This window comes from Alligator mississippiensis, chromosome 1, assembly GCF_030867095.1.
Source record: "Alligator mississippiensis isolate rAllMis1 chromosome 1, rAllMis1, whole genome shotgun sequence".
Classification (NCBI taxonomy): Eukaryota; Metazoa; Chordata; order Crocodylia; family Alligatoridae; genus Alligator; species Alligator mississippiensis.
In genome coordinates, this window is record NC_081824.1 from 364,345,559 (window position 1) to 364,369,786 (window position 24,228).

Here is a 24,228-nt window from a genome sequence, read left to right on the forward strand (position 1 = left end):
TTAGTCTTCTTGTTCATACTGCAGACACTAATTTGTATGAAATGATCATGTTCTATTTTTTCCACCCATCTCCATCAGTGCAGTGGCTGGAGAGTACATTGGGAATATATCAAAATGGTATCATAAAGGAGGCTGTTGTCTGTAGGACAGACATCAACTGGTTGTGGAAGCTGGAATGTGAATGAAGTAGGAAACCAACCAGAGAGAAATGGTCTCATATTTTAAATGAATTAAGTTTGGGAGAATGGAAATATAACCCTACCTCTGCCAATGAGTTCTGATGGCAAGCTGGTCAAGTCACTTAAACTTTGCAATTCTGGCATTTTCTAATGTCTAAGTGCTTGACTTTGCAACCTGAATGTTGTTTGATAAAAAGTTTATTTGTGTGCAAGTTCCTGTTGCTATATAAGCAAACTGAAAGCAAAAAACAAACAAATCGCATCCTAGGGAATGACACTGACTTCAGCAGCACTCATCGCTAGGATTGGTATCTTTAAAACCAAAGCACGGACATTTGCCACTTGAAGAAATGGTATTACTGGTTGTACCAATAGGCTAGTTAGCCTCTGTGAGGGCGGACCTCTAGAAAGTGCCAGTATGTTTCACAAACTCCCCATTGACACCAGGCCTGTGTGCCCAGCCATTTCAGTCTCCATTCTCTCAACATTGAAGCCAATGAGGCTGAGCCTCATTTTCTTCCAGTTCTATTGGGCACTAGTTGTTGGGGCACTGGAAGGACAACATGGTGCAAATAATTAAATGAGAAGAATAAACACAGTCTCTCTTCCCATCATTGCAGTGCCCAATAGAATTATACAAGAATTCCTGCTCAACCTCCACTCCCTAGGGTAAAGCAGTGTAATCAAGAGTGAGACCTGTTTGGGGATGGGCCCTCACAAAATGGACTTTTCAGAGAATAATAGAAACAGCTTCCACCGAACTTCTACTGAGGGTGTGTGAACCTGGGCTTCTTCAGAGGTTTATAACATGGCAGATTTTCACAAGGACAGCAAGAAGTATATTTCTGACTATCTGCTAAATTTAAAGTCCTTGCTTCAAAGCACAGAGGTGACAAAGCTTCCTTGCAAAATGGTGGTAATTTTGTATCATGGGCAGAATATTTTTTTCCCTTTAATGCTTCTATTAGAAATGACTTATCTATTTTAGTTGAAACTTTCCAAATTAATACAGTCTGAGAAGGACATGAAAAAGTAACCTGAACAGATTTTAAAATATGGGACAATTATAATTGCCAAAAGTTGATTAATAGAAACTATTAGCAAATCTGAAATATAGGTGTAAATTCCAGTTGCCAATAATAAGTAAAAGTCACACCAGCAAATTTTAGAGATTGAAATCAAACAAAGCACATAATACAAACATAGTTTGTCCATCCTGCAGTTGGTTTAACCAGAACTCCTGACTACTGTGGATCAGGATTTGGTGGGATTATTACTGCTGCAGCCAAAGCATGACTAAACCTATGATTGTTTTTCCACCAGTGTGAAACCACCAGTATTAACCATCTTGGCAGGTGTGCCACAAGTTAACTCCACACCCTCCCTGAGTGCCATTTCAATCCCTTTCCTCTACACAATCTCCTGCTCTGCTTTCTGCTCTCTTCTCTGTGCTCCCTGCCCTATCTGTCCCTGTGCTGCCTCTCCCCTCCCTGATCTGCCACATACTATGCACAGTGGCTTCCCATGTAAAATTGTGGCACTTGTGCCTTAGTTGGCCAACCTTTCTTTATGCCATGGTTTAGTACCGTTATTACAGACAAAAAATGTATAACCCCAGCCTGCTCCCTCCCTCCCCCCCAAAAAGCCCTGTCTGTACAGGTCAGAAAAACAACCCTAGCGAATCCTGAGTTCAAATATGATAATAATCTTATGCGAGCAGGGCTTTACTAGCCATAGCAAACATTTTGTCTTTCTCAAGCATGTATTTGTTTAAGCACTGTTTCAAGCAGATGTTGTTTTTAAATGTATTATCTGAATCATATGTGCCTTGAATAGAGTCTTCCTTATTAGATGTAACACATCAGTTGTACTTCATTTTACTCACTGGACCAAGCAAGCAGGTGGCTTCCTTTTTTAGGCATCAATGGGACTTGGAGCTTGCAGGGAAAATGATTAGGCTTACATTTCCTCTTGTTAATTAAAGCCTTTATTATAAAATGAAATAATTTACAACAAAGGTAGGTAATCAATTCATTCTTTCATTTAAAATAATGAGGAAGGAATGCGTGTGCCAGGCTTGCTCTGGTCATATGTCCTTCGCATATGATCAGCTCTCAGCTTACCTCTGGGACTAATTGAAAAAGTAAATGTAACAGCTATTACCTTTTTACTTGCTGTCAACCTGTATTAAAAAGCAGATAAAATACTTTGCTTGCCTACATAGCATACTGCACATAAACAACAAACAAATACAGGTAGAAAGGGGATAAGAGAATGCACTGACAGATGCTAGACTCATTGCTTACAACTGGAAGACTCTCATACCACACCGATGGGCAGGCAAGATGTATGAACCTGAGAGGGGCAGAATAAAATAGGGTATTATTTCTCCATGTGAGCAATTACAGGAGTTGTCACAGGGATATTGGGAAACTGTGGAGAAAAGGGAAAGCGCAATTATAAGTGAGGGGGAGGTGTCCAACTCTCCAGGGAGAGCTGATCCATTCAGTGAACAGAAATAAGAAATCCTACTGTAAAAACTGCGGCCTATAAAACAAAAACTAAAACCACATGATGGCACAGTGTGATATGAAATTTTTAATGACACCGCTTTGGAATGATGTCCGTAACTCACTCATCCAAATAAAAGCCTTCTACCACACCACACTATTATGTGTTCTCATGCAGATATAGCACCATATAGCATATCTGAATTATGCAAAACCATTCTAAGTTCAATGTGGGAGATGTAATCAACACATTTAAATGTCATTGGTACATACATTTTCATTTTTCCATTAATAGAGTATCTTCCAAGTTACCACACTTTGACAAGTTTCCTTCAAATTCTACATGATGACCCTTCCCAAACACTCCAAAATGAATCCAGTCAATTTAAATCACAAAAATGGCAGAAAGATGTGAGACCTGCACTGAAAAACTCAGCCCCTGTCAAGAATTGATTTCTTCTACCAGAGGTTGCGTCTTCAAAATGAATAATAGATTCAATTTTTTTTTAAAAAAAAGAAAATCTCTTCTGTCATTTTAATTTTATGAACCTTCTTGGAAATGACAACCATACCAAGATGTCCCTTGCCAGTCTTGTAACTGTCCTGGGTGGACTCACCTTGGCAGCACAGAAAAAGCTGCTGCTGTTCTCTTGTTTGTAATATGACTGGTAAAGCTTAATGGGGCCTAATCAACAGGGCAGTTTTCCTGTTAAATAAAAATTATGCATTATTTATTACAAGTGCCGGTGCTACCCTTATTAATAAATCTTCTTCATCTAGGACTGCAGCAGCTTCAAGAAACATGCAGTAAGGATCTTGACACTCGGTACCTAGGAGACGTGCAACTGAGAGTCGCACTCCTTTGTCAACTCTCCCCCCCCCCCCAAACTACTAATATTGTTGTGCTAAAGTGGGAAAGAAAATACAACTTGTAACAATTAGCACAGCTGCTAGGTAATTCCATTTAATCCCACTTTCTCATGCACTACATTTTGGGGGAAGAGGAGGAGGAAGAAGATGGGTTTATTTTCAACAAAGATTGGACGGTCTTTTTCAGCGTGACACTGAGGTCAGTAAAGAAGTCTGCAGTTCTTCACTAAACATATACGAGAGGACGAAGTGATTAGTTTCTAGTCTCTTTCTCTGATGGCTTCCACCAGTGCCTCTCAAAGGCACAAAGAAGTCAAAGAACTCAGCCATTAGTAGTTAACTATAATGCCAGAGACAAGTACCTCTTGAAGCACCCTTGATGATCATCTATTAGTAACTGTCTAACCCATACTAATTTGATAGATGAGACTAAATCTATAATCCCAGAGCACACGAAGTTGAGATGTATCCCCTGTCAAACACGTTATGTAAGACTCCTTGCTAGCTGTAACTGACCAGTCAGTTTCCTTGTCTATCAACAGATAGTGGTTAGTTTTTTCAGCATTGATTCTCTGAGTGCAGCACAAAGTAACACAACATCTAATAGGAAAAAACTACCATGACCTTTAGACCAGATAAAGAAATCGCTAGTCAACTGCCACCACTAATGCCTTTAAGCATTCGTGTAGGCAGTTTAGCAGTATGTCTCCACCAAAAGAATATTTGACTCTAAAGCGGCACTGGATTTAATCCATCAGAATACCAACACTTGAACTGAGAAGACTGAGAATAGTTTTAAACAGCGAACACTAGGAATTTCCCTTAAGCTCATCAACTTCGGCACTCTATTCATTCAGTATACATTTCTCATAACCAGGGATCCTGGTTTTCTCTGATAAAAAAAAAAAAATCCATCCCCAAATTCAGGATTAAAAAAGTAACCCAAAATCCACATTTTCCTGTAATTAAAATGAAACACCACTTACATATATATGTGGCGTTTTATTTTAATCATGGAAAAATTTGGATTTTAGGTTACTTTTTTACATCTGAAAATTGGAGGGGAGGGGGTGTTATCAGAGAAAACCAGGATCCCTGCTCATAACTCACATTATTATAGATTGTCCTGTCCATTTGTCTAGTCTTGGAAGTAGCTAAGTAAAGTAGTAAAGTAGTCTCACCAGTCTTAGAAGTAGTTAAGTAAAGCTAAAAACAAAATAACCATGCTTTCTGTTTTAAAAAAGAAAAAAAAAAGACCATCCAATAGGCATAAAATTATTTTTCTCATTTTCTCTATAAAATTAAAGGTAAGCCAAAAATGTAATACAATATTTGTAACAAATATTGGTATGATAAATATGACTACACTAGATACATCAAGAAGGATGACAAGTGAAAGTATAGAACATGGGTTTCCACTTTTACTTCTCAAGAAAATTCTCCTATTTTCCTATGGCATCTTTTCTGCACATGCATATTTTCATTTTTATGCTGCTTAAAAAAAATTAAATGCTGATAATGGACCTTCCTTCATTAATGGGGCTCTTCCTGGAGATTTCTTTCAGAAACACAATGGCAAGACCGAAGCCTAGAGTACTGCATATGTCAATACATTGGTATACTATTTGCAAATGTTGTCCCAGTTATGTGGATACATAATTGCATAACCAAAAAAAATTTGGTTTTTTATTAGCCTCATAGCATAAATAAGAACACTATTTCACATGCATCTTCTGGATTGTGTAGATATTCTTCTAGTGATGCAAAACTAAGTATGACTGAGATAAAAACTAAACAAATGGACACAAAACAAGAGAATATTTGTCAATTTAATGTTATTTCTTTTAAATTTCTAAAAATGAAGATGAGGCTATTCACAGGTGACTGGTGGAGGGAGCATGGGGGGGCACATGCCTCCCCTGAGATTGGCCCCCAACTCGGCACCACTCAGGATGGGGCAGTTTTTTTGCCACGTGGGCCGGTGGCATGTGGGATAGGGGGCCACTAAGCCACAGCACAGAAGTATAGGAGTGAATATGGGGCTTTTGGCCCTCTCCCAGGTTTGCCCACAAATTGTGCCCCCCCAGACTCAGGAGACACCAGTCACCCCTGAGGCTATTAGGCAAAACCTACTAATTTGCTTTGCAACATGCTATGCTCATTCATATCACATTGTTCTGCAGTATATTGATTTCTGGACAGGTCTTGGAATTATATCTATATTTTATTAACAAATCCAGCACTGTACCTTTCTGTTCACCCAATATTTTTTTAAAAGGCTGGTAAGTGAGAAATACTCATAGGTATTCAATGTCATTTCCCCTCAAAATATTTAATCTTGCTGAATAAAGAAAAAAATGACTACTAGAAGGTATGACACTTTCAAATATAAACTGTATGATGTCACTGAAACTAGTGAGAGTAATACAAGACACCAAATCTCCCTAGCGTATACTACATTTTCAGGGCCTGATCTTGCTCAAACTCCCATATACTTAATTCTATGCATTTTACATAGTCTCAGAGTCAACAGAACTACTCTCATTACATAACATTTAACATACAAAAACTGGTGTATGATCAAGGCCTTAATCCATATTTCAGACCTTTCAATGTTTATTAGTCAAGGCAAATCATTTTGGAAAGGCTGCATCACCACATTGTTTCTAACACGTGGCAGACATGCTATGTTGTTATGCTAAACCTCTTGTTCTGCCAGCCTTTGCAACAGATATGGGCCAATTTTTCCAGAAAAAATGTAGCCAGGGGCCTGAATAAAGCAATAAACAAAACAATTAATTTCATATGATACTTTTGCACATTTCTGAACCCACAGACACATGATCTTGGCCTGTATGTTCATGAAGGTCAAGTTTAGAGAAGTGAAACAAGACCCAAAGACCACCTGCAGTCAGGGCAGCCTAAGCAGCAAACTTGTATCTTTTAATCAAGTGCATTTCTACTCTGTTAGCTGTGTTAGAAGTCAGGCAGAAAGCAATCTCTCCTGTTATGTCAATGAAAAAAAGAATAAAAATAACTAGGAAGAAACAAATAGAGAAAGGTCTCTTTTTAGTTTTACTTTATTTTTTAGGAATCAGTTGACAAACAACACAAATAAAGGCCCAGTCCAAGGAAAGTGATATGAAATTACAAAGCACAGCAATTTGCATAGTAATTCCTTCTAATTAAGAAAAAAAGATATAAGTTGTTTGTTATAAACATCAGCAGGCCTCATGCAAATACTAACAAGCTGGCAACTGAGCCAAGCTAAGTATTTGTCAAATCAAAGAGACTTTCCTAAGAGTTTTATTGGTACAGCTGCAGAGCATGCATTTTATCACACATGCTAATAATCCCAGTTATGGTACTAACATTTTAATCATTTGTTCTGTGGGCTTGTTTCTCAAACAATTAGCACTAATGAATGGCCAAAATACCTCAGATCATATATGTCTAATTGCAGTCAAGAGCGGTTCTTGTCTGCATGTACATTTCAATTCACCTCTGGGGATAATGTTTGTTAATTGTATTTCTTTATATAGCAAGTGAAAAAAGGCTGTTCACTCAAAAAGGGACTAAGTGTTCTCTTCTTTCCCTTTGTTCCCACAAGAAGCTAAAGTCACTTCAAGAGGCACTTAATCCCATCATCCATGGTTACAATTGCCTTACAGCATCAATCAAAAAGAGTCTGAAGTAAAATGATGCAGCTATATTGTGTAATTAAAAGCAATTCAGGTAGTTATTGCTTGGGGCACTTTCCAGGTCCAAATACTTAAAATGGCACTGCAGGGATTCTAAATACTGTAGTGTTTTAAATTTGGTCAACTACAATATCTCACAGAAAAAGAGCAGGAATATGCAAAAAAAGGTGGGGGGTGGGGATAGGGGAAAACACCTCTCCTAGAGAGTATTGTAAAGCAAAAGAAAAGAGGAGGAATAGCTAACGTTTGAAGTGACAAAATCTACAAGTCTCCATAATAAAAGGGAAATAAAAATATCAAGAAGGAAAGGAAAGGAAAGGAAAGGAAAGGAAAGGAAGAGGGCTGAAGTTTTACAGAAAAACAAGCTACTCACAATTGTTAAACAGTTAGCATGAAAAATGCTAAAGTTCTTTTTAACTGGAAACAAAAGATCATATTATAAATTGAAAAACTCAGAACATAGGCTCTCTTAAATCCACATTTATCCTCATGTAAGGATATTCAGAGTCCATTTATGATTTATTTGTTTCAAAAGAGTTATTTTGATAAGGCAAGATATCTACTTTCAAATACAGTCAGAACTTTGGTAAGGTACTTTTTACCTAGGAAATTCAATTAAGAGTGATCCAATTATGCTAAAATCAAAACTAAGGGTTATCAACATATCAAACACACAGCTTTACATTGTGATTTCTCCCTTTGTTCTAAATCAGTGGAGGTCATTTCCTTGATGCTCTTTTTTAATACTAAGAATACACTTTCCCCCAAAACATAAAGCAACAGCTACTTGCTAGGGAAAATAGAAAAGACTGGCTTGTGTGCTTCCGAATCTTTTGAAAAGCAATCATCACTTATGAGTAAAAGAATCCTTTGAAAGATGCATGGTTTCATTCTAACAAAACAATGGGGCCTTAACTGATGTAAATTAAGACGAATTCCCTAGAAGTAGTTGAATTATACAGTTAATAAAACCTCATTAAACAAAGATCAGAATTGGGTTCTGGCCTCAACTAAGTTTTAAGAAGCTCACCTTAAAAATTTTAACAGTTCTTCAAGCCTGTTAAAAATACTGGCCTGGGCTCAGGGCTGGGTACTCAATGCAGCATACTGAAGAAGTGCTCAAACTATTCAGTGAATTAAGAAATTTAACCTCTGTAACAACAGCTTTGGATATGAAAAGGACAGGTTGGAGGGGGTCACTCTCAGCAGCAGCAGCCTGCTGGAAAAACTGTAGTGGAGAGAAACGAAAAGAGGGCTTCCAAATACACTTCTGCAAGCAGTTGCTAGACATTATACTATAACCAAAACATACACTGGCAAAGAAAATGGGAAAGAAATGCTATGCTCCTTTTTAAAAAAATTGCCAGGCAGAAAAATGTGAGCAGAACAAGGCAGTTCAAGTTTTTAAATTAGAAAATGAAACAAAAAAATTATATATAAGCCATTTCAGTATAGAATTCTCATTTTAGTTACTATTTATACCAAAGTAAAACCAATTTAGTCCATGTAAATGGAAAACAGAAGCTTTCGGAGAGAGAAAAAAAAGGACTGGGTACAAGCCAGAAGCTAACTGAGAAAGGTTTAAAATAATGGATCTCTAAACCATAAAATGATAAAAGGCTATCATAAGTTAAATAGTTAACCAAACCTACTCCTCCCACCAGTCCTAAACCTAAAAATGACCTTTTATTTACCCATCATGTTCTTTCAACTACATTTGACCCTGCTGTTTAGAATCATTCTAGACTCCCCCATAGTTTTGATTGAAGAACACATTTGTCCTATCACTTAAACCCCCCCCAAACGATATGTACTGCTTTTCATATATTAATAAACTATTTTTGCTTGTTTATGTTAGAAGAACTAGAAGCTTTTATTGCCTTTCTCATTAAAAACATCAAAACAAAATCAGAAAACAGGTCAGTTTTGTAGAGGATTAAATAATGAATGAAGGTGACAAGGCATGGTACCTGCTAATGACAACAGCCTGCTTGCATCAAAAACTCTATGTGTACATATTTGCTATCATCCAAGGTTAATTGGTGACCTGCTTTGGACAGATTTAACATATGTAACATATACTTGACAATTCTCTCTCTTTCTTATACTGTAGCAACCCTGGAATAATTTTTGTCAGGCCACTAAAGTATTATAGAATGGAACTGTGCCGCCTACGTTCCTTTTGCCTTTATCATTACTGAAGTTTCAGGTTCCTTGAGACAGTAGCTGCTACTTAATTGAACCAGAATCACTGATGTGCAATGCAAAAACTCCACATTGTCTGTCAGAGAATAAAGTCCACTGGGAGACTAACTAAAGGAAGATATGGGGTAAAAAAAATCATTTACTTGCCTAAAATATGGATTTAATTTCTTTTCAAATGCAATCTAAAGAAACATAGAAGTGTTAATCTACATCAAAGATTACATATATTTTACTAATTGCATTCTACATGTTAATGGTTTTTATCTCTGTTTATTCTGAAGGGACATCATATAATGTATTGGTTCAGTTGCATAGTGTCTTGGAAAAAAATTACGGCAAACCATAATGCAGTTAATTCCTGCGATCAGACAAGTATATTAATACATTTAATTAAAATGTTTTTATTTAAATATATTTAAATTCACTAATGCATCAAGGTGTTTAAAAGAATGATGCATGTTACCTCAGAAAAAAAATGTATAAGTGCTAAGGCAGTAAATAAGAATTACTCTTCAGAATGAATTACATATATTAATAATCTTATTTATCATTATTATTTAGCATTTTTTTTAAAATTTGTTGGACCAATATTGTGCTTAGATCTATACAACAGAAAGAAAACAACATGGTTCCTGGGTCTAGGAACCTTGGAATTTTTTGTAGTGAGACGCACAGAACAGTTACACAGTGTTATGAATTTTTATCTTATAATATTTAAATACATAGTAAAAATAGATGCAGATACATAATGGATGGCATTGATGCAGAAATGGCTGACTTTGCAAAATGGGTGAATTGGGAAGTTGTACTTCCTTTATGTAAGCACTACAAACCCCCCCCCCCCCCCCCCCCCCACAAACCTGTTGGTTTAACATGAAAAATATTTATATTTTTCACTACAGCCAATATGCTGATGCTCTCCTCAGATAAAATACTATGTTTTATATAAATATACATATGTTTTAGAATTACATGTGTAAAATGCTGCCAATAAAACAATAATAATATTTGTGAAAATACTGCTGGTAACACTTTTTGGTTTTAAACTCCCCCCCACACACTTTTTTCTTGCTGCTCCCCTCTGTTTCCTCAGAGCTGATGCCCATAACAGGTTACAGGGAGCAGCCCCACAACTGAGCTCTTTCAATTCCTGCCACTGATCCAGCTGTGTACATGTTGGCTAAATGCTGTAGGGTCAAGATCGAGATCAAGATTTGAAAATTCAGTGCTAATTACTGTGATTACAATCTGAGTTCCAAGCAGCCAAGCCTTCAGAGGCATTTAGGAGTGACCTGCTAACAAATTAAAAGGAAGAAGAACAAACACATATTTTTGAGAAAAACAAAATCTATAAACTGCCACTCCAGGTTGTTAAATAATAACACTGGCATAACAGGACTATTTTCCCTGAAATGTACACAGTTCAGATAGCTATGTACACATAGCATAAAGTAGAGGGAAAACTTTGATTTACATTGCAAGTGAAAATAAAATACACTCAAAATGGGATTATTCAGAAGTTGAAAATGTTTAGATAAAACAAATATTTAAATAAAAGTTACTATTAAAAGAAAATGTATATAGATAAGGTACAAGCAAATAAATACATGAATTATTTGTTCTACAGAACTTCATGTTCCTTTTACCAAATTTCTTCGCAATTTATGTTCAAGTGAAAAAAAATCTATAGAAATCTTGTGTACTGAAACTCATAAATAATAGGTTATATTCCATCTTGCAACTTCTGCCATTCTACTATTAGTCAAGACATACTCTGGCCATATGATTCTTGTGCGCTTCTTAGAAATGTCTGCAAGTTATGGCTACAGCATAATAAATAACGTCTATGTATTTCTTCACTGTAGAAAGCAAAACAATACAGCAGTCCTTTTCCCACACTTTAAGCATCAATCCTGCAAACACTCAAGCATGTGCTTGAGCAAATGAATAGCCCCAATGGTATCCACAGAACTACTCACATGCTTAAAGTGAACCACGTGTTTAAGAGCCTGCAGCACTGGGAGCTTGTTCTGGATTCTGGAACAGTCCAATTTCCAAGTAATTAGGCCAGTCTGCCTTTCCTTTCAAGGTTTGTACACATTATTATATATAAAAAAAAACTCCCAAGAAGGAAGGAAGAATATTTCATAATATTTTGGGGGCGTAAACTCAAAACGCAAAATTGGATTCCATTCTTTTAAATATTTTAGACTACAGACTTCTTCTGTATTCCATTAAACACATATTGGCTGGCTTACATTTCAGGACACTGGATACTGAATAATATATTTTGAAAAACAATATAGTTAATATGGGTTCTTAGAAGTACAGTTTATCTCTGAAATGCATCACAATGTGTTTATAAACTGATATGAAAATACTGTATTTCTCTTTCCATATCATTGGTTCAACAGTAATCATTATACTAAGCAATGCATACCCACTTGCTAAATTCAGATGATGGGAATTTTAAAAATACTTAGATAAACAGATGGTGAACAAAAATGCTTTGCAAATATCCCTGTGCTCTAAATGGTACTTAGCTTATTTCAGAAATTGGACAAATGCAAAATAATTATATTGTAATATTATTTAGAATAGTACAAAATAAGCATCTGGGTTTTTTTAACCAGTCAAATTTATAAGAGCAATGAAATTTCTATAGAAGCATTTAATACTAGCCTGATACTGAGTTGCTCTTTAACCAGCTTTTTAACTAACTCCACCAGTTAATAAAGGCAACTACATGAATCCTTAATGCCCATGTATTAGCATTATAAATGTGTTCATTAAGCAATATCCATACTGTTTTAATTAAAGAAATATCACTCTAATTTGTAGTATAATGTTCCTTAAATACAGTATAACATTGTCTTAAAGTGCTCCAGTTGCAGTTAAATGCTTGATTAGCAATAAAAAAATTCTTCCTTAACTTTAAGCACTAGAGTTCATTTCTTCTTGCAGTGAATTGCCAGCATGTTTATCAGCCCAAAATATCAGATGCAAGTTTTATTCACCATGTAAAAATTATATACAATCACATGAGTTTTGATATGCCCCTATCACTTTTCATCATTAACAATTTGTAGAAGGCTTTCCATGATAAATTACAATAATAATTATAAGCATGTCCACAGCATATTTAATTTACAAATTAATTAGCCTCAAAAGAACCTTGTAAGAGAGATATTATGGCTATTTTACAACATGGTAGAGTTAATAAATCTGGACTCCCAGTTTCGTGCTTTGACCACACCTGCTTTCCTATATAAAGTTTAACACGTTAAAAATAAAAAGTAGTGGCAGACAGATAGAGAGTTCATGGTCTCCATCCTCTAACATATATTTTTGAGAAATTAACGAAATCTACGCAATGCTTTATTTTATTTCTATATGGGTTAATCATACTTTCATAGGTGACATTTAAAAGCCAAGAGTGATGGGCCTTAAATTTCACATCCCCTCTATCCTCTATCTGCATCATTTTTTTTAATGCACTGCCAACTCCAAGCAATAAAAAAATGAGTAAGCCCTGCCCCTCCCCCCCCAAACCAAACAAACAATTGGTTCAAAGGTAATCAACTTTGGGGAGGCGGGGGGGGGGGGGGGGGAGGGAATCACTGGAGGTTCTTTTTGGTTGCTTTCTGTATTTTGGACACCTGGGCTTTTTATTTTCACATTTTTCTATTGTAGCCACAAGGACCAGAAACTTACTTTCTGAAAATGAAAGCTGAGATTTTCACAGAACAACGTGATAATAAGGGGCTGAGGGTTTAAGAAAATTATCAAACATTGTGAAACAATTGATAATATTGTGAAAGCTGACAATTCACTTTCCTTTTTCAAAACAACTGGTTCAAGGGTCTTTTCACTAAGTAGATACAGGCAATCTAGGCCAGCTACTCCTGAGCAGCCCCCTGGGCTGTCTACATATATATAAATTGGTGTGCAGTAAGTTAAGAGTATGAATCTGTAGATATTCCACAGTAATTCCACATGTGGACATGCAGAATAAATGTCTCTCCACTTCATTGTTCACTCCATTTTACATCATACTTGGTGAATACCAGTGAAGTCCATGGAGGGAGTTAGTGGCAAAGAGCTAGGGGATGATAAATTCACATCTTAGCTTACTACACCTTAACTTCCCCATATACACAGTTTCTAAGACAAAAATCCTGTTTGTAGATGTGTGCATGCATCTGTACATATGCAAGAGCAGATGGTATATGTGTGTGACAGAAAGGGGGAAAAGTGGTAATGCGACAAATTTCAGTATTAAGCCTGGCAGCGGTCAATATAAACAACAGTAAAGAAAATTACATTTAAAATGTATTTTTAAATACTTTGGCGGTAATTGTTTCTATTTTCTCACTTACATTTTCAGAGGGCATACAAAATGGGCACAAGATAGACTCCAGGGCCTCATTTCAGGCTGTTTTAATTTCAAAGCAGCCAGAACCAGCTCTAAAATACAGAAATTTGCATTTGAACTTCATGCAGATACGATTTTTTTTTTTTTTAAATCAAAGACAGAATAATGAAGGGGAAGAAATAAATTTTGTGCAAAACAGTAATTTTTAGGAAAAATAAAATTAACCATTAGAAAAACAGGTACATTTTTCATTCAGCTAAGCCCAAACTACCCTCTTGATGTTGCACTGTATATAAGTACAACTGCTCATATTACACGCTCAGTGGGAGTTTCTTATCTGTATTGCACAGGTGAGATTACCTTATGAATATATGTAAGATTGCTGAACTAACAACACAATCAGTTGACACTCACATACATTTTAACAGGAGTCAAAGTTGTGCACCTCCCAAATCGCCCCATTTATTGGAATTTCTTTCTGCCAAATATTTCAAGTGTGTTAAAATGTAGGTTTTCTGTATTAGACCACAAGTTTCATAATTCATTTTAAGGAAAAGGGAACTATTTATTATAAATGTTGATACCATAATTGTAGTTTATAAAATTAACACATTCATTTCTTAGAATAAGCTTAAAAAGCAACTTTGCTTCCTTTATATGTTTTACATTTTTTGGACAAGGCTGAGGGGGTGGGGAAAAAAGGTGGTAATGGATCACAAAGGCAAATGCTTTATTCAAAGAGTGTGAGGAAGAAATCATCCGAACTGCCACAAGGGTAGAAGGACTTCTTATAAGTTCTTGGCACTGTGTAATGCTTACTCAAATATTAGTAGAAAAAGAAAACTTACTTGTTCAGTTTTTAGTTACACAAAATAAAGGTAGATACCAAAAAACTATGTTTTATGATTTTGTAGATAATTACTATGTGTGTGTTCTGGGTTATATAATAGACAACAGTTCCAAAGAGATATAGGTCCAGGCCTATTTCTTGTTTGCAACTGTTTTCTTTCTCTGTCAGATGAGTCAGTTTTGAGTCTGAGGCATCCCAGTGTTGGACAGATGCATAAAACCCAGCAATGTGCTTGCCTCATCTTTGTTCTTTCCCCTAGGCTAGTCCAGAGAAATGGAAAAAATGCCCTGAGATGATCTGTAAAAGTCCCACATTGTCCTCCTTCAAGACATCCCTAAAAGCCACATATTATGATCCCATGCTCAGACGTAACTTTTAAAGGGACAGGAAATACTGTCATATCCTGGAGTCTCTCTGCCCCGTTAAGGAGAAATCCTGGTTTTGTGCCCTTTTTCATTTGGGTATCCTTTTACCTGTACTTTATTACAAAAGAGAAATAATGCTATAAAAGTATGTTTTAATGCTGATACATAACACATCAGAAGTGCATAATAAAGCTAAAAGGACCTATGTAAATATTATGTGGGAGATTTGAAACAGTTTCAGTTTCCAATCACACATTGTCATTCATCATCTATTTAATTGATGATGGAAAATGCCATGAAGTTTTCAATTTTGAACTTGTCCAATAACATTTTAGTTGAGCTAATATTAGAGGTGCACCGATACATTGGTCCAACATCGGATCAGCACCCATATAAAGAAAAGTGATTGTATTGGAAATCAGCCTGTTATAGCCGATAATTTGGCCAATAAATGCCCCATGCATGCATACAGCCACAGTGCAGCATGTAGACGGCGAGGAGTACAGCCCAGCAGCTTGGAGAGCTGTGTGCAGCTGGGAAGTCTGCTGTAGTAGAAGGGGTGGAGGAAGGGAAGGAGTGTGTGTGTGTGGGGGGGGGGGGGGGAGGGCAGATCAAGGCTCCCACAGTGAGGGAGGGAGTGAGGAGCTGCACAGCCAGGGTGGGGTAGGGCGCAGCCATGGCTCCATCCTGCACCATGCCCTGCCACAGCTGGGCAGTTCCTGTCCCAGCCCCTGCCCCATTCTCTCCATCACCCCAGGGGCTTTGATCTGCCCCTTCACACCCCTTCCCTCCCCTCTCTCCATCCATCACAACAGACTTACCAGCTGCACGCAGCTATATTGAAAATTGGATTAGTATTGGCTGATTTGCCTCCTTAAAAATTGGCTATTGGTATTGGCCCCCAAAATCTCTATTGGTGCACCCCTAGATAATATCTCTGACACCATCTGAACAGTTGTCAGAGATTAGATTACTATCAGCTTTCCTGAAAAAATGAAATTGTGATGTGCATCTTTTTCTGCACAATGCTCTTTCAGTTGAGCAAATTCTTTCCTTTTATCTTGTGTCATCTGAGGGGAAAATGCAAAGTAATATATAAACTACTATAGAGAGGTCTAAAGATTTTTAAATGTCATATACATAATAAACAACACTGAAACTAGAATCTACCTGTTTGATTGCTGAAACAGGAAAGGTAGCACGTTGCAGTCAGGTTCTGTTGGTCATATCCACATAGAAAATGCATGTGTATATTAAATCTGCTGATAAGCTGATTCCCACAAAAATAATAAATGATGAGGAATTTTGAAGGCACATACATTATTGTAAAATAATTTTCTATTCTTGATTATTTTTGTTATGATCACTTCTGTCCCTTCCTATGCCTAAAACAATTTAATTAACCCAGAAAGTCTCAGTAAAACAGCAACTCTGAGGCAGAAAGGGGAACTAGGCAGAAATACATTTCAGTACCAGTTACTGGTTAGAAAGCTTCAGCTCACAATGGGTGAAACAACCTCAACTTATAGCAGCTAAAGATCTGGCTTGAACCATGGGTGAACCAAAACATAGTACTGTCTTAAACATCATTGCCAGGTGCCTGAATAACATCCCTAGCAAGAAGGATAGCCACTAGCTATTTTATTCAACTGATGTTCCTACTATGCAGCACAGTAGAGAGAGAAATTACCCCTTCTCTTCTGCGCTCAGATTACATCCTTGGTCATGGTAGGAATATTAGGAACTAGGTGGTTTTTTTCTGCGCGTAAGTGAATGGTAAGAAGGTGCAGCATCACCCTTTACTGGCTTCTTTCTGACCTGCTTCTTTCCCAGACCTCAAGAAAGGCACTTGGTGCTCAAAAGCTTGTCTATCATCTCTCCCAACTATACAATAAAAGATATCACAAAACACCCTTTCTTTTTCATATTTCCTGGACCATTATGGCTATAACACTTCAACTACATACTAGGAAAAGAATGAACATTCATTTGCCACAACTCATTCTCTGGTCCATTCCTAGGGTTGTATATCATCCCTTCCTCAAGGCACATGGTAAAGGGAAAAAGTCGCCTTTAGCAGTCAGACCCCAGAAGACATGAACACATTCAGAGCTGCAGACATTTTGAAATCAGATTGTTTTCCAAAACCAAAGAGGCATAATCCCTTTACAGACAAGACTTATTTGGCCTATTACCTGAAGGGTGACACTTGTCTGTGCTGAGACCGAGGCTTCTCGGAGCTCCTCCGAAGGTATGTAAAGACATTACACTTAGATCAACCTAACTAGGGTTAGATCAGTCTAGGTGCCAAACTGTACATATGTTTGGGAAGTTTAGAATGGGCAAGAAATGGCCGGCCTGATCTAACTTAGTTCACCTAAGGAGGTGCACTATGCAGATTGAGCTAACCCATACTAGAATTAACCAAACATGTTTACATGTTCAGAGATCAGCCTCAGGGCTGGGGAAGTTGAGACTCTTGCCCTAGGTCTGGGGCTGCGCTTCCCTCCCTACACCTTACCAGGCTATTTTTAGCCCTCCAACCCCCCACCCCCATATGGACAACCCCTACCCCATGACCCACCAAAACCCCCTCCACTTGCCACAGACCTGCCAAAACCCCTACAATCCTACCCACCCCTCCTCCACCCCGACTTACTTAGATCACATTCATGGCACTGCTCCCAGCACTACTAAACATGTGCACACGTGGGGACCTGATTTACAATCACATGGCTTAAAATGAGCCACATGATTGTAGATCAGGTCCTGCAAATGTCTGCATGTAGCCCTAAAAGTGTGGATGAACTTCCAGCAGAGCGCTGGGCCCTCACTACTTTGTGTTCCAAGTGCAAGATACACTTCTTTAGCTTGTCTTCTCCATTCTAAACATGCAGATATCTAGATTTTAAAATACCCCAAAAGAAACCACTCTGCTGCACCGACAATTCTGTCTCTGTGGGGAGAGAAGAAAAAGCACGTGAGGGATTCTGGTCATGCTACTTAATGCACCGCAGGAAGGATCTCTGACACTGTGGCAATAAGAGCAGTGCAAGAACCTAGAGCAGTGGCTCTCAACTTCGTTAAAATCAAGGCAACCCTCAGAAAACACCAACTCTTAATTTTCACTCATTTTTTGCCTATAGAAAAATAACTGAACAATTTTTCTATTGCAAGAACTTAGACCATAACAGATCAGACTGTTTGTGACACTGTGGATTCCTATTTGAAATCTCTGGATTTATCCTGCGAATCATGTGTATTTGTTTGCACACCTAAAAGTCTACTATTGAGCAGCAGCCTAAAACACCCTTGAAAGGAACTCACAGTACTCTAGAGTACTCAGGCACCTGGCTGAGAATCTGTGAGTTAAGAAACAATGGAATATAGGTAAACATGTGCAACACCCTCAGGATGCTTGCGTAACTCAGGGGAAGTTGTATCTCCAAGCAAGATGGATGCAGAAGTCCACATTCACGTATCTTTGAAAACGTGGGCCTCAATTAAACAGAACAAGCCAGAACAAATGGGTAATCCAACTGATGATCAGTTTAAAGGATGGTGCTGAAATCTTCTATGAATCCTAGGCCTGTCTTTCTCATTTCAAATTCCTGGGATACTGCAGACTGCAAAGCCTTGATTTTACAAGAGACAATCAAGCAGGCAGATCCTTGTGGGTGTAAAACTGCAGAGAAGTCAGTGGGGCAATATGTATGTAGAGGGATCCACCTGTGTGGTTCTCTTCAGAGGATTAGGATCCACATTTTTTACTCGGTCCTGCAGTCTTCTGTGTGAGAAGCTATGTTCTTATAAAATACGGAAGGAATTTTGGATGGTTTTCATATTTGTAGCCTCAGTCTCACACCAGGTAAGAACAGGGTGACCACCCGTCCCTAATTCGGTGGAACAGTCCCACAGTGAGATCAAGTCCTGGTCCCGGGCTGCATGACTCTGGGACAGCATTTGTCCCAGATTCACGGCATTGTGCAGGGATCCATGTTTCCCCTTGCAGGTGGGCAGCATTCCAGCCTGCAAGGGACCGCTTGATGCTGCTGTGAGTGGAACACAGGGGGCGCCACATACACGTGCATGCCTGCACACATGCACATGGCTGGGGAAAAGCTGGGCAGCCTGGAGAGCAATTCCTTGCAGGTATGGGTATGGGAGGGTGGGGGGGAGGAGGCATGGGGGGAGCAGATTGAGGCCCCCATGGTAAGAGGGGTAATAGAGCAGGGACTGGAGGTGCTACCCAGGCAGGGTGGTGCATGTGGCCCCAGGGTGGGAAGTGGGATGGAGCCCAGGGGGTGGCTCATCCAGGGGGCACAGGGGAGGGTGGCTTCCCACCACTATGTGCACCCCACAAGGAGGGGAGCATGGGGGGCACGTGCCTAGGGCTGTCCCGGGGGGGGGCAAATTGGGGAGACCGCCCCAGGCCCTGCACTTTGGGGGGACCCATGGAGTGTAGCGGAGCAGCAGCAGCACGGAGCTGGGTGGAGCAGCGTCTCTGTGCCCAGCCACTCGCTACCCCCACTCCCCACTGCTGCTGATGCTGCTACCATTGGCAGCGGCAGCTTCTTCAGGTCTGGGGTCCGGACCGGAACGGGGTGGGGCCCCACATGGGCTGATTTGCCCTGGGCCCTGCACCCTGCTTGGATCAGCTCTGCATGTGCCCCCCTGATTTGTGTGTAGGTGGAGGTGAATGTGGGCTGCCTACTGTGGGTCCGCTGTGTACCTTCTTACCTTGCTGCCCTTCCCCTGGGAGCCTTGTGTTGGCCACATGCCTCCTGCCCACCTGGCAGCAGCTGGGAATACAACTACATGCCATCACCCCACCCCCCCACTGCTGCTGGGTGGGCAGGGGGTGCACGGCCAGCACGGGGCTCCCAGGGGAAGGGCAGCAGGGTGGAGAGCATCGAGCCTGCAGCGGGAAAACCACATCTGCCTCTGACCCACTAGGCTTTGCTGTGGCCATGCCACCACTGGCAGGGGCAACGTGGGCATGTGTCCCACCTTCCAATTTGGACAAGGTGGTCACCCTAGACAAGAATTGTACCATAGCATTGAGATTCATCCAAATTAGAGATGGAAATTATCGCTAGACCCAGTCATTTTCCTGCTATAGAAATACATGACATTTTGTTTCATCTTGCACAGGTTCAAGTTTTCCCTCCACTTAAATTACTAATGTCTTTAGACTGCGATAAATTAAATAAAGTGCATTAATCATTTCTTCAAAGGGACCATTCTCCATTTATTTTCTTCATGTTTTTCCAAGTTGGAGCCTGTAACAGGTGGGCCTTCCTGAGCCAGTTAGAAGTTGGCCCCTCCACCTGTTTCTGGGCTAACTACCCACCTCTCTCACCTGTCATGCTTTATTGTTTAATAATTGTTGTCTTAATTAGGCAGGAGGCTGACCTTTGGCGGCCCTGTTCTCCTGGGCCTATGTATGCTGCTCCAACCACCCCTGTACTTCATCCCAAGCCTCACAGATGACACACACACAAATGATGTTCCCTCACACCATGACTGGTGCTCCTGGGTCTCACAGGGACTCTCCCTCCCTCCCTGGAGCAGCAGGTCATTGTGCTCTCCCTTGCTGTAATTTTTTACCCACGCTTGGTCTCCTTACGGTAGAGGACTTACCAGGGTCAGGACCTGCCCCTAACTCTTCGGCTGAGCCCCTTCTATTTGGCCTCAGGCCCAACTGCAGCCTCAGGCATCTGAAAAAATACCTTGGCCTCTTCCCTACACATGGGGTTCCTACTATACCCACTCTGGGGCCTCTACACCATGCCCCACCCTGGGGTCTTCTCATCATCTTCACAATCAACTACTCAGGGGGCTGGTCCTTGCACTGCCCTCCAGGCCTACTCCCTGTTCAGCCCTACTCAGCCCCTCTCACATGCAGTCCTCCAGGCCTACTCCCATTCAACCCCACTCTGTGCGGGGCCACCTACATCCATGTCCTCTCAGGGACTTCACAACTGCCCTCTCTCTCCATGGCCAAACAACTATCCCCAACCAGGGGCCTCCAGGGTCTTCCTCCCCTGCGGCCTCAGGTGGCCACAGCTGTGCCTGGCCGCCACTCCTCTCCTGGGGTCTTCCACCTCCCAGAGCTCAGGTGGCCGTAGCCATACCTGACCCACCGAATTGTGGGGGCTAGGGGTTAAGGTGCCCTGACCTGCCTTTCACCGGGGTGGAAACTGGCCTGGCATTTCCTGGGGACTCCCATGCCACCAGGAGCCCCATCAGGCCACCCATCCCCAGCAGGGTGCAGTTTTAGGTCAGGACCAGGACCAGGACCAAGAGCCTCCTAACCATCCCCATAGGCTCTTTTCCTTACCTCCACATGTTCCTGCTGCAGCTCAGCCAGACAATGTTTCCACCTGGGCTGGCAGCAGCAAACTGTAGCCTTTATATACCTGGTTCTCAAAATGGCTGCCACCATCAGGCGTCTGGCGGCTGCCTGACTCTGCTCTTAAAGTGGCAGGCACCCAAAGGTGCGCTGCCACACACAGCCAATTGTCCATATTACTCAAAAGACCACCTGTCCTATGAAGTCAGCTTTTCTTGCTTCTTCCCTCTTACAAAATATTTGCGTAGATGTTACCTTTAAGATACAGTATTCTCTGCTCCTGACCTACACCGCTGTCTAACAGTTATATTGTAAGATGTTTTCTCCATGCTAACAGTTGTTTTCACTTGACTCTTCCAAGAATGTTGCTAGTGTCTGCCCCGTATATGCTACATTCAAAACATTAGGAGTGAAATTTATTTTTGCCTCTGCAAGTTGTTCTGTCAGTTAGTTAAAATAAGTCACTGGTTAGATTTTAAAAGGAAAATATTTAATGTCATTTATTTAATATTCTATTTTCATATAAATACTTTGTGTTCTTGTAGATGATTCTGCAGAACTGGACTGCTAGGAGTGCTTTGAATGAGGTGGAAGTGGAGGCTTTTTGGAGGACCATTCAATTTAAGGTGCAATGTGGAAGAAAGCACAAGGCATTTGTAAGATTCAGAGGCGAAAAGAATATGAATGCTGGTGTGACTCATGGAGTTGAGAGCATATCCTGCAGGAAACCAGGTCTGCCAGATAAGAGGAGACTAAGGACAAGTAGTTGGAATCTGTTGTGCAGCACAATGGAAGCAATTCAGAGTGAGCAGCGTTTAGACCATACGCAGCAAAGCTGGTATTCAAAAGGCCCGTGGAGAGAAGGCTGTAGTGGTCAAGCAGGAGATAACACAGCCACAAACATCCATGGTATACTTGTTGGGACTGAGAGGCAGGGCTACATTTTAAAGATGTTGCAATAGAAGAAGCTGTCCGTTGGTTATATGGACAGAGGTATGGAGAACTTCCACAGGAGAAAGGAGGAACCAGGAAAAGACATACTGAAAAAATGGCCAGAGATGCAGATGGGGAAGCAGGAAAGGATGCTATTGAGAAAAGCAAAATGAAGAGAAGCATGTCACATGGGAAGGAGGGCTCAACACCATCAAAGTCAGAAGCAAGTCAAAGAAAATAAAGATAGGGAAGAGGTCCTGAGGACAAAGTCAATGTAGATTTTTTGAGAGTCAATTTCTGTGATACCTAGAAGGTAGAAACTAGTCTGAAATAGATCCAGGGACTGTGTCAAAGGAGGAAATGCAATAATTATAAGCAGGAAACTAAATGGTTGGAGAAACAGGAAAGGTCTAAGGTAAGTACAGCAAGCACGGGACAAACCAGAGTATACTTATCTATACAGGGAAAGGAGCCCAAAGTGAGGGCAAGGAGATAGGCAATGGCAAGTGCAAAGGTCAAACAGATGAATAATGGGAGGACCATATATTAAGATGGAGGGATTATAGGAGAGATTATGGTCTTGATTCAGGCAGGTATTCAGAACAAGTAAACTATTAAGCATGTGATGAGTTCTAGTAAAGCATCCATCAGAGCTTAGGTCAAAACAATGAATGACCACGGAGGCAGAGAAGGGGTAAACCACATGGAATAAATAATAGTCCAGTAAGTGAACTAAAACAAAATAGGAACTTGGCAGCTGATGCCTCAAGAGGGAGCTTTTTTGAAATCCTGTAGCTCTGCCCTGACATCTAAATTTCACAAGACATCTAACTGCTCCACACAGTTGGCGGCGGTGATACCTCATAGTCAAGGATGATCACTCCCACAGGTCAAGTAAAGGGTTGTAGATGAGTCTGTTGATGGCTAAGAATGCCAATTGTAGAGCTGCACACTCTCTGGCACCACAGGTGGTGGTTAAAGGGAGGGGTGAACTACGGATTTCTCAGTCTTGTTTCTTTCCTTCCGTTTTTGTCTGTTTTCTGCCTTCACACCATTTTCCTCAAAAGTAAGATGTACCTTCTCTCACAAGGTGTTGCCATGTAGCCTTGTCCCAGGCTAGTTTTTCCCAATTTGTGGTGTCAATGCCACACTTCTTAATGTTTACCTTGAGGGTGTCCTTGAAGAATTTCCTCTGGTCCCCACATGTCCTTTTTCCTTGGCTGAGTTGGGAGTTGTTTAGGTAAACATACATCAGGCGTGCCCACACAATGTCCTGTCCATCACAGCTGATATTGAATAATTAACACTGCCATACTAGTGGAGTTAGCACTGGCATTTGTGTGACAATCCTCCCATTTTATGCCAAGGATCTTCTGGAGACAGCATTGGTGAAGGCATTTTAGGCTTTTCATGTGGTTCCTGTAGGTCACCCAAGCTTCACAGCCATACAGAAAAGTTGGGGTTACCACAGCATTATATAATAGGAGCTTTGTTTGAGTCCTGATGTTATGATCGTTGAACACACAATGATACAGTCTTCTGAAGGCAGAGCTGGCACATTGGAACCTATACTGGATCTCCTCATCAGTCTTTTTGTTGTGTTGCACTGCTTTTCATCTGATACCTCACCTTTCAGCTTCCCTTCATGAGTGATCCTACCAGGAGTACTAGACTCCTGACTGTGTTGTTCTTAGAGTCATTGGCACATGCAAGCCTCTCCACCCCATTGAAGTGGCAGTCCTTGGAGAGGGCTCTACATACTAATTTGCTGCTAACAATCAAGTATTTTGACTGATAATGACACTAACGTGATTTTGTCAGTATTGAATGCTGCCTAAAGCTAATAAAGATAGTTGTTTTTTAAGTTTCTTCCAAAGGTACCCCT

General features: G+C 40.2%; 1 protein-coding gene across 2 annotated transcripts in view; it reads right to left on the reverse strand.

The window, feature by feature from the left end:
* The window catches only part of CLYBL (citramalyl-CoA lyase), a 273,555-nt gene that overhangs the window by 129,992 nt on the left and 119,335 nt on the right, over positions 1–24,228 (reverse strand). The window contains exon 1 of one of the 2 annotated variants that reach the window (XM_059721105.1): positions 21,399–21,455. The exons of the other annotated variant lie outside the window; for it this stretch is intronic. Coding sequence (XP_059577088.1) covers positions 21,399–21,406 — 8 coding nt within the window. The 5' untranslated portion in view covers positions 21,407–21,455. Of the gene's footprint in view, positions 1–21,398; positions 21,456–24,228 lie in introns of those variants that run through there. 2 annotated transcript variants of the gene reach the window in all.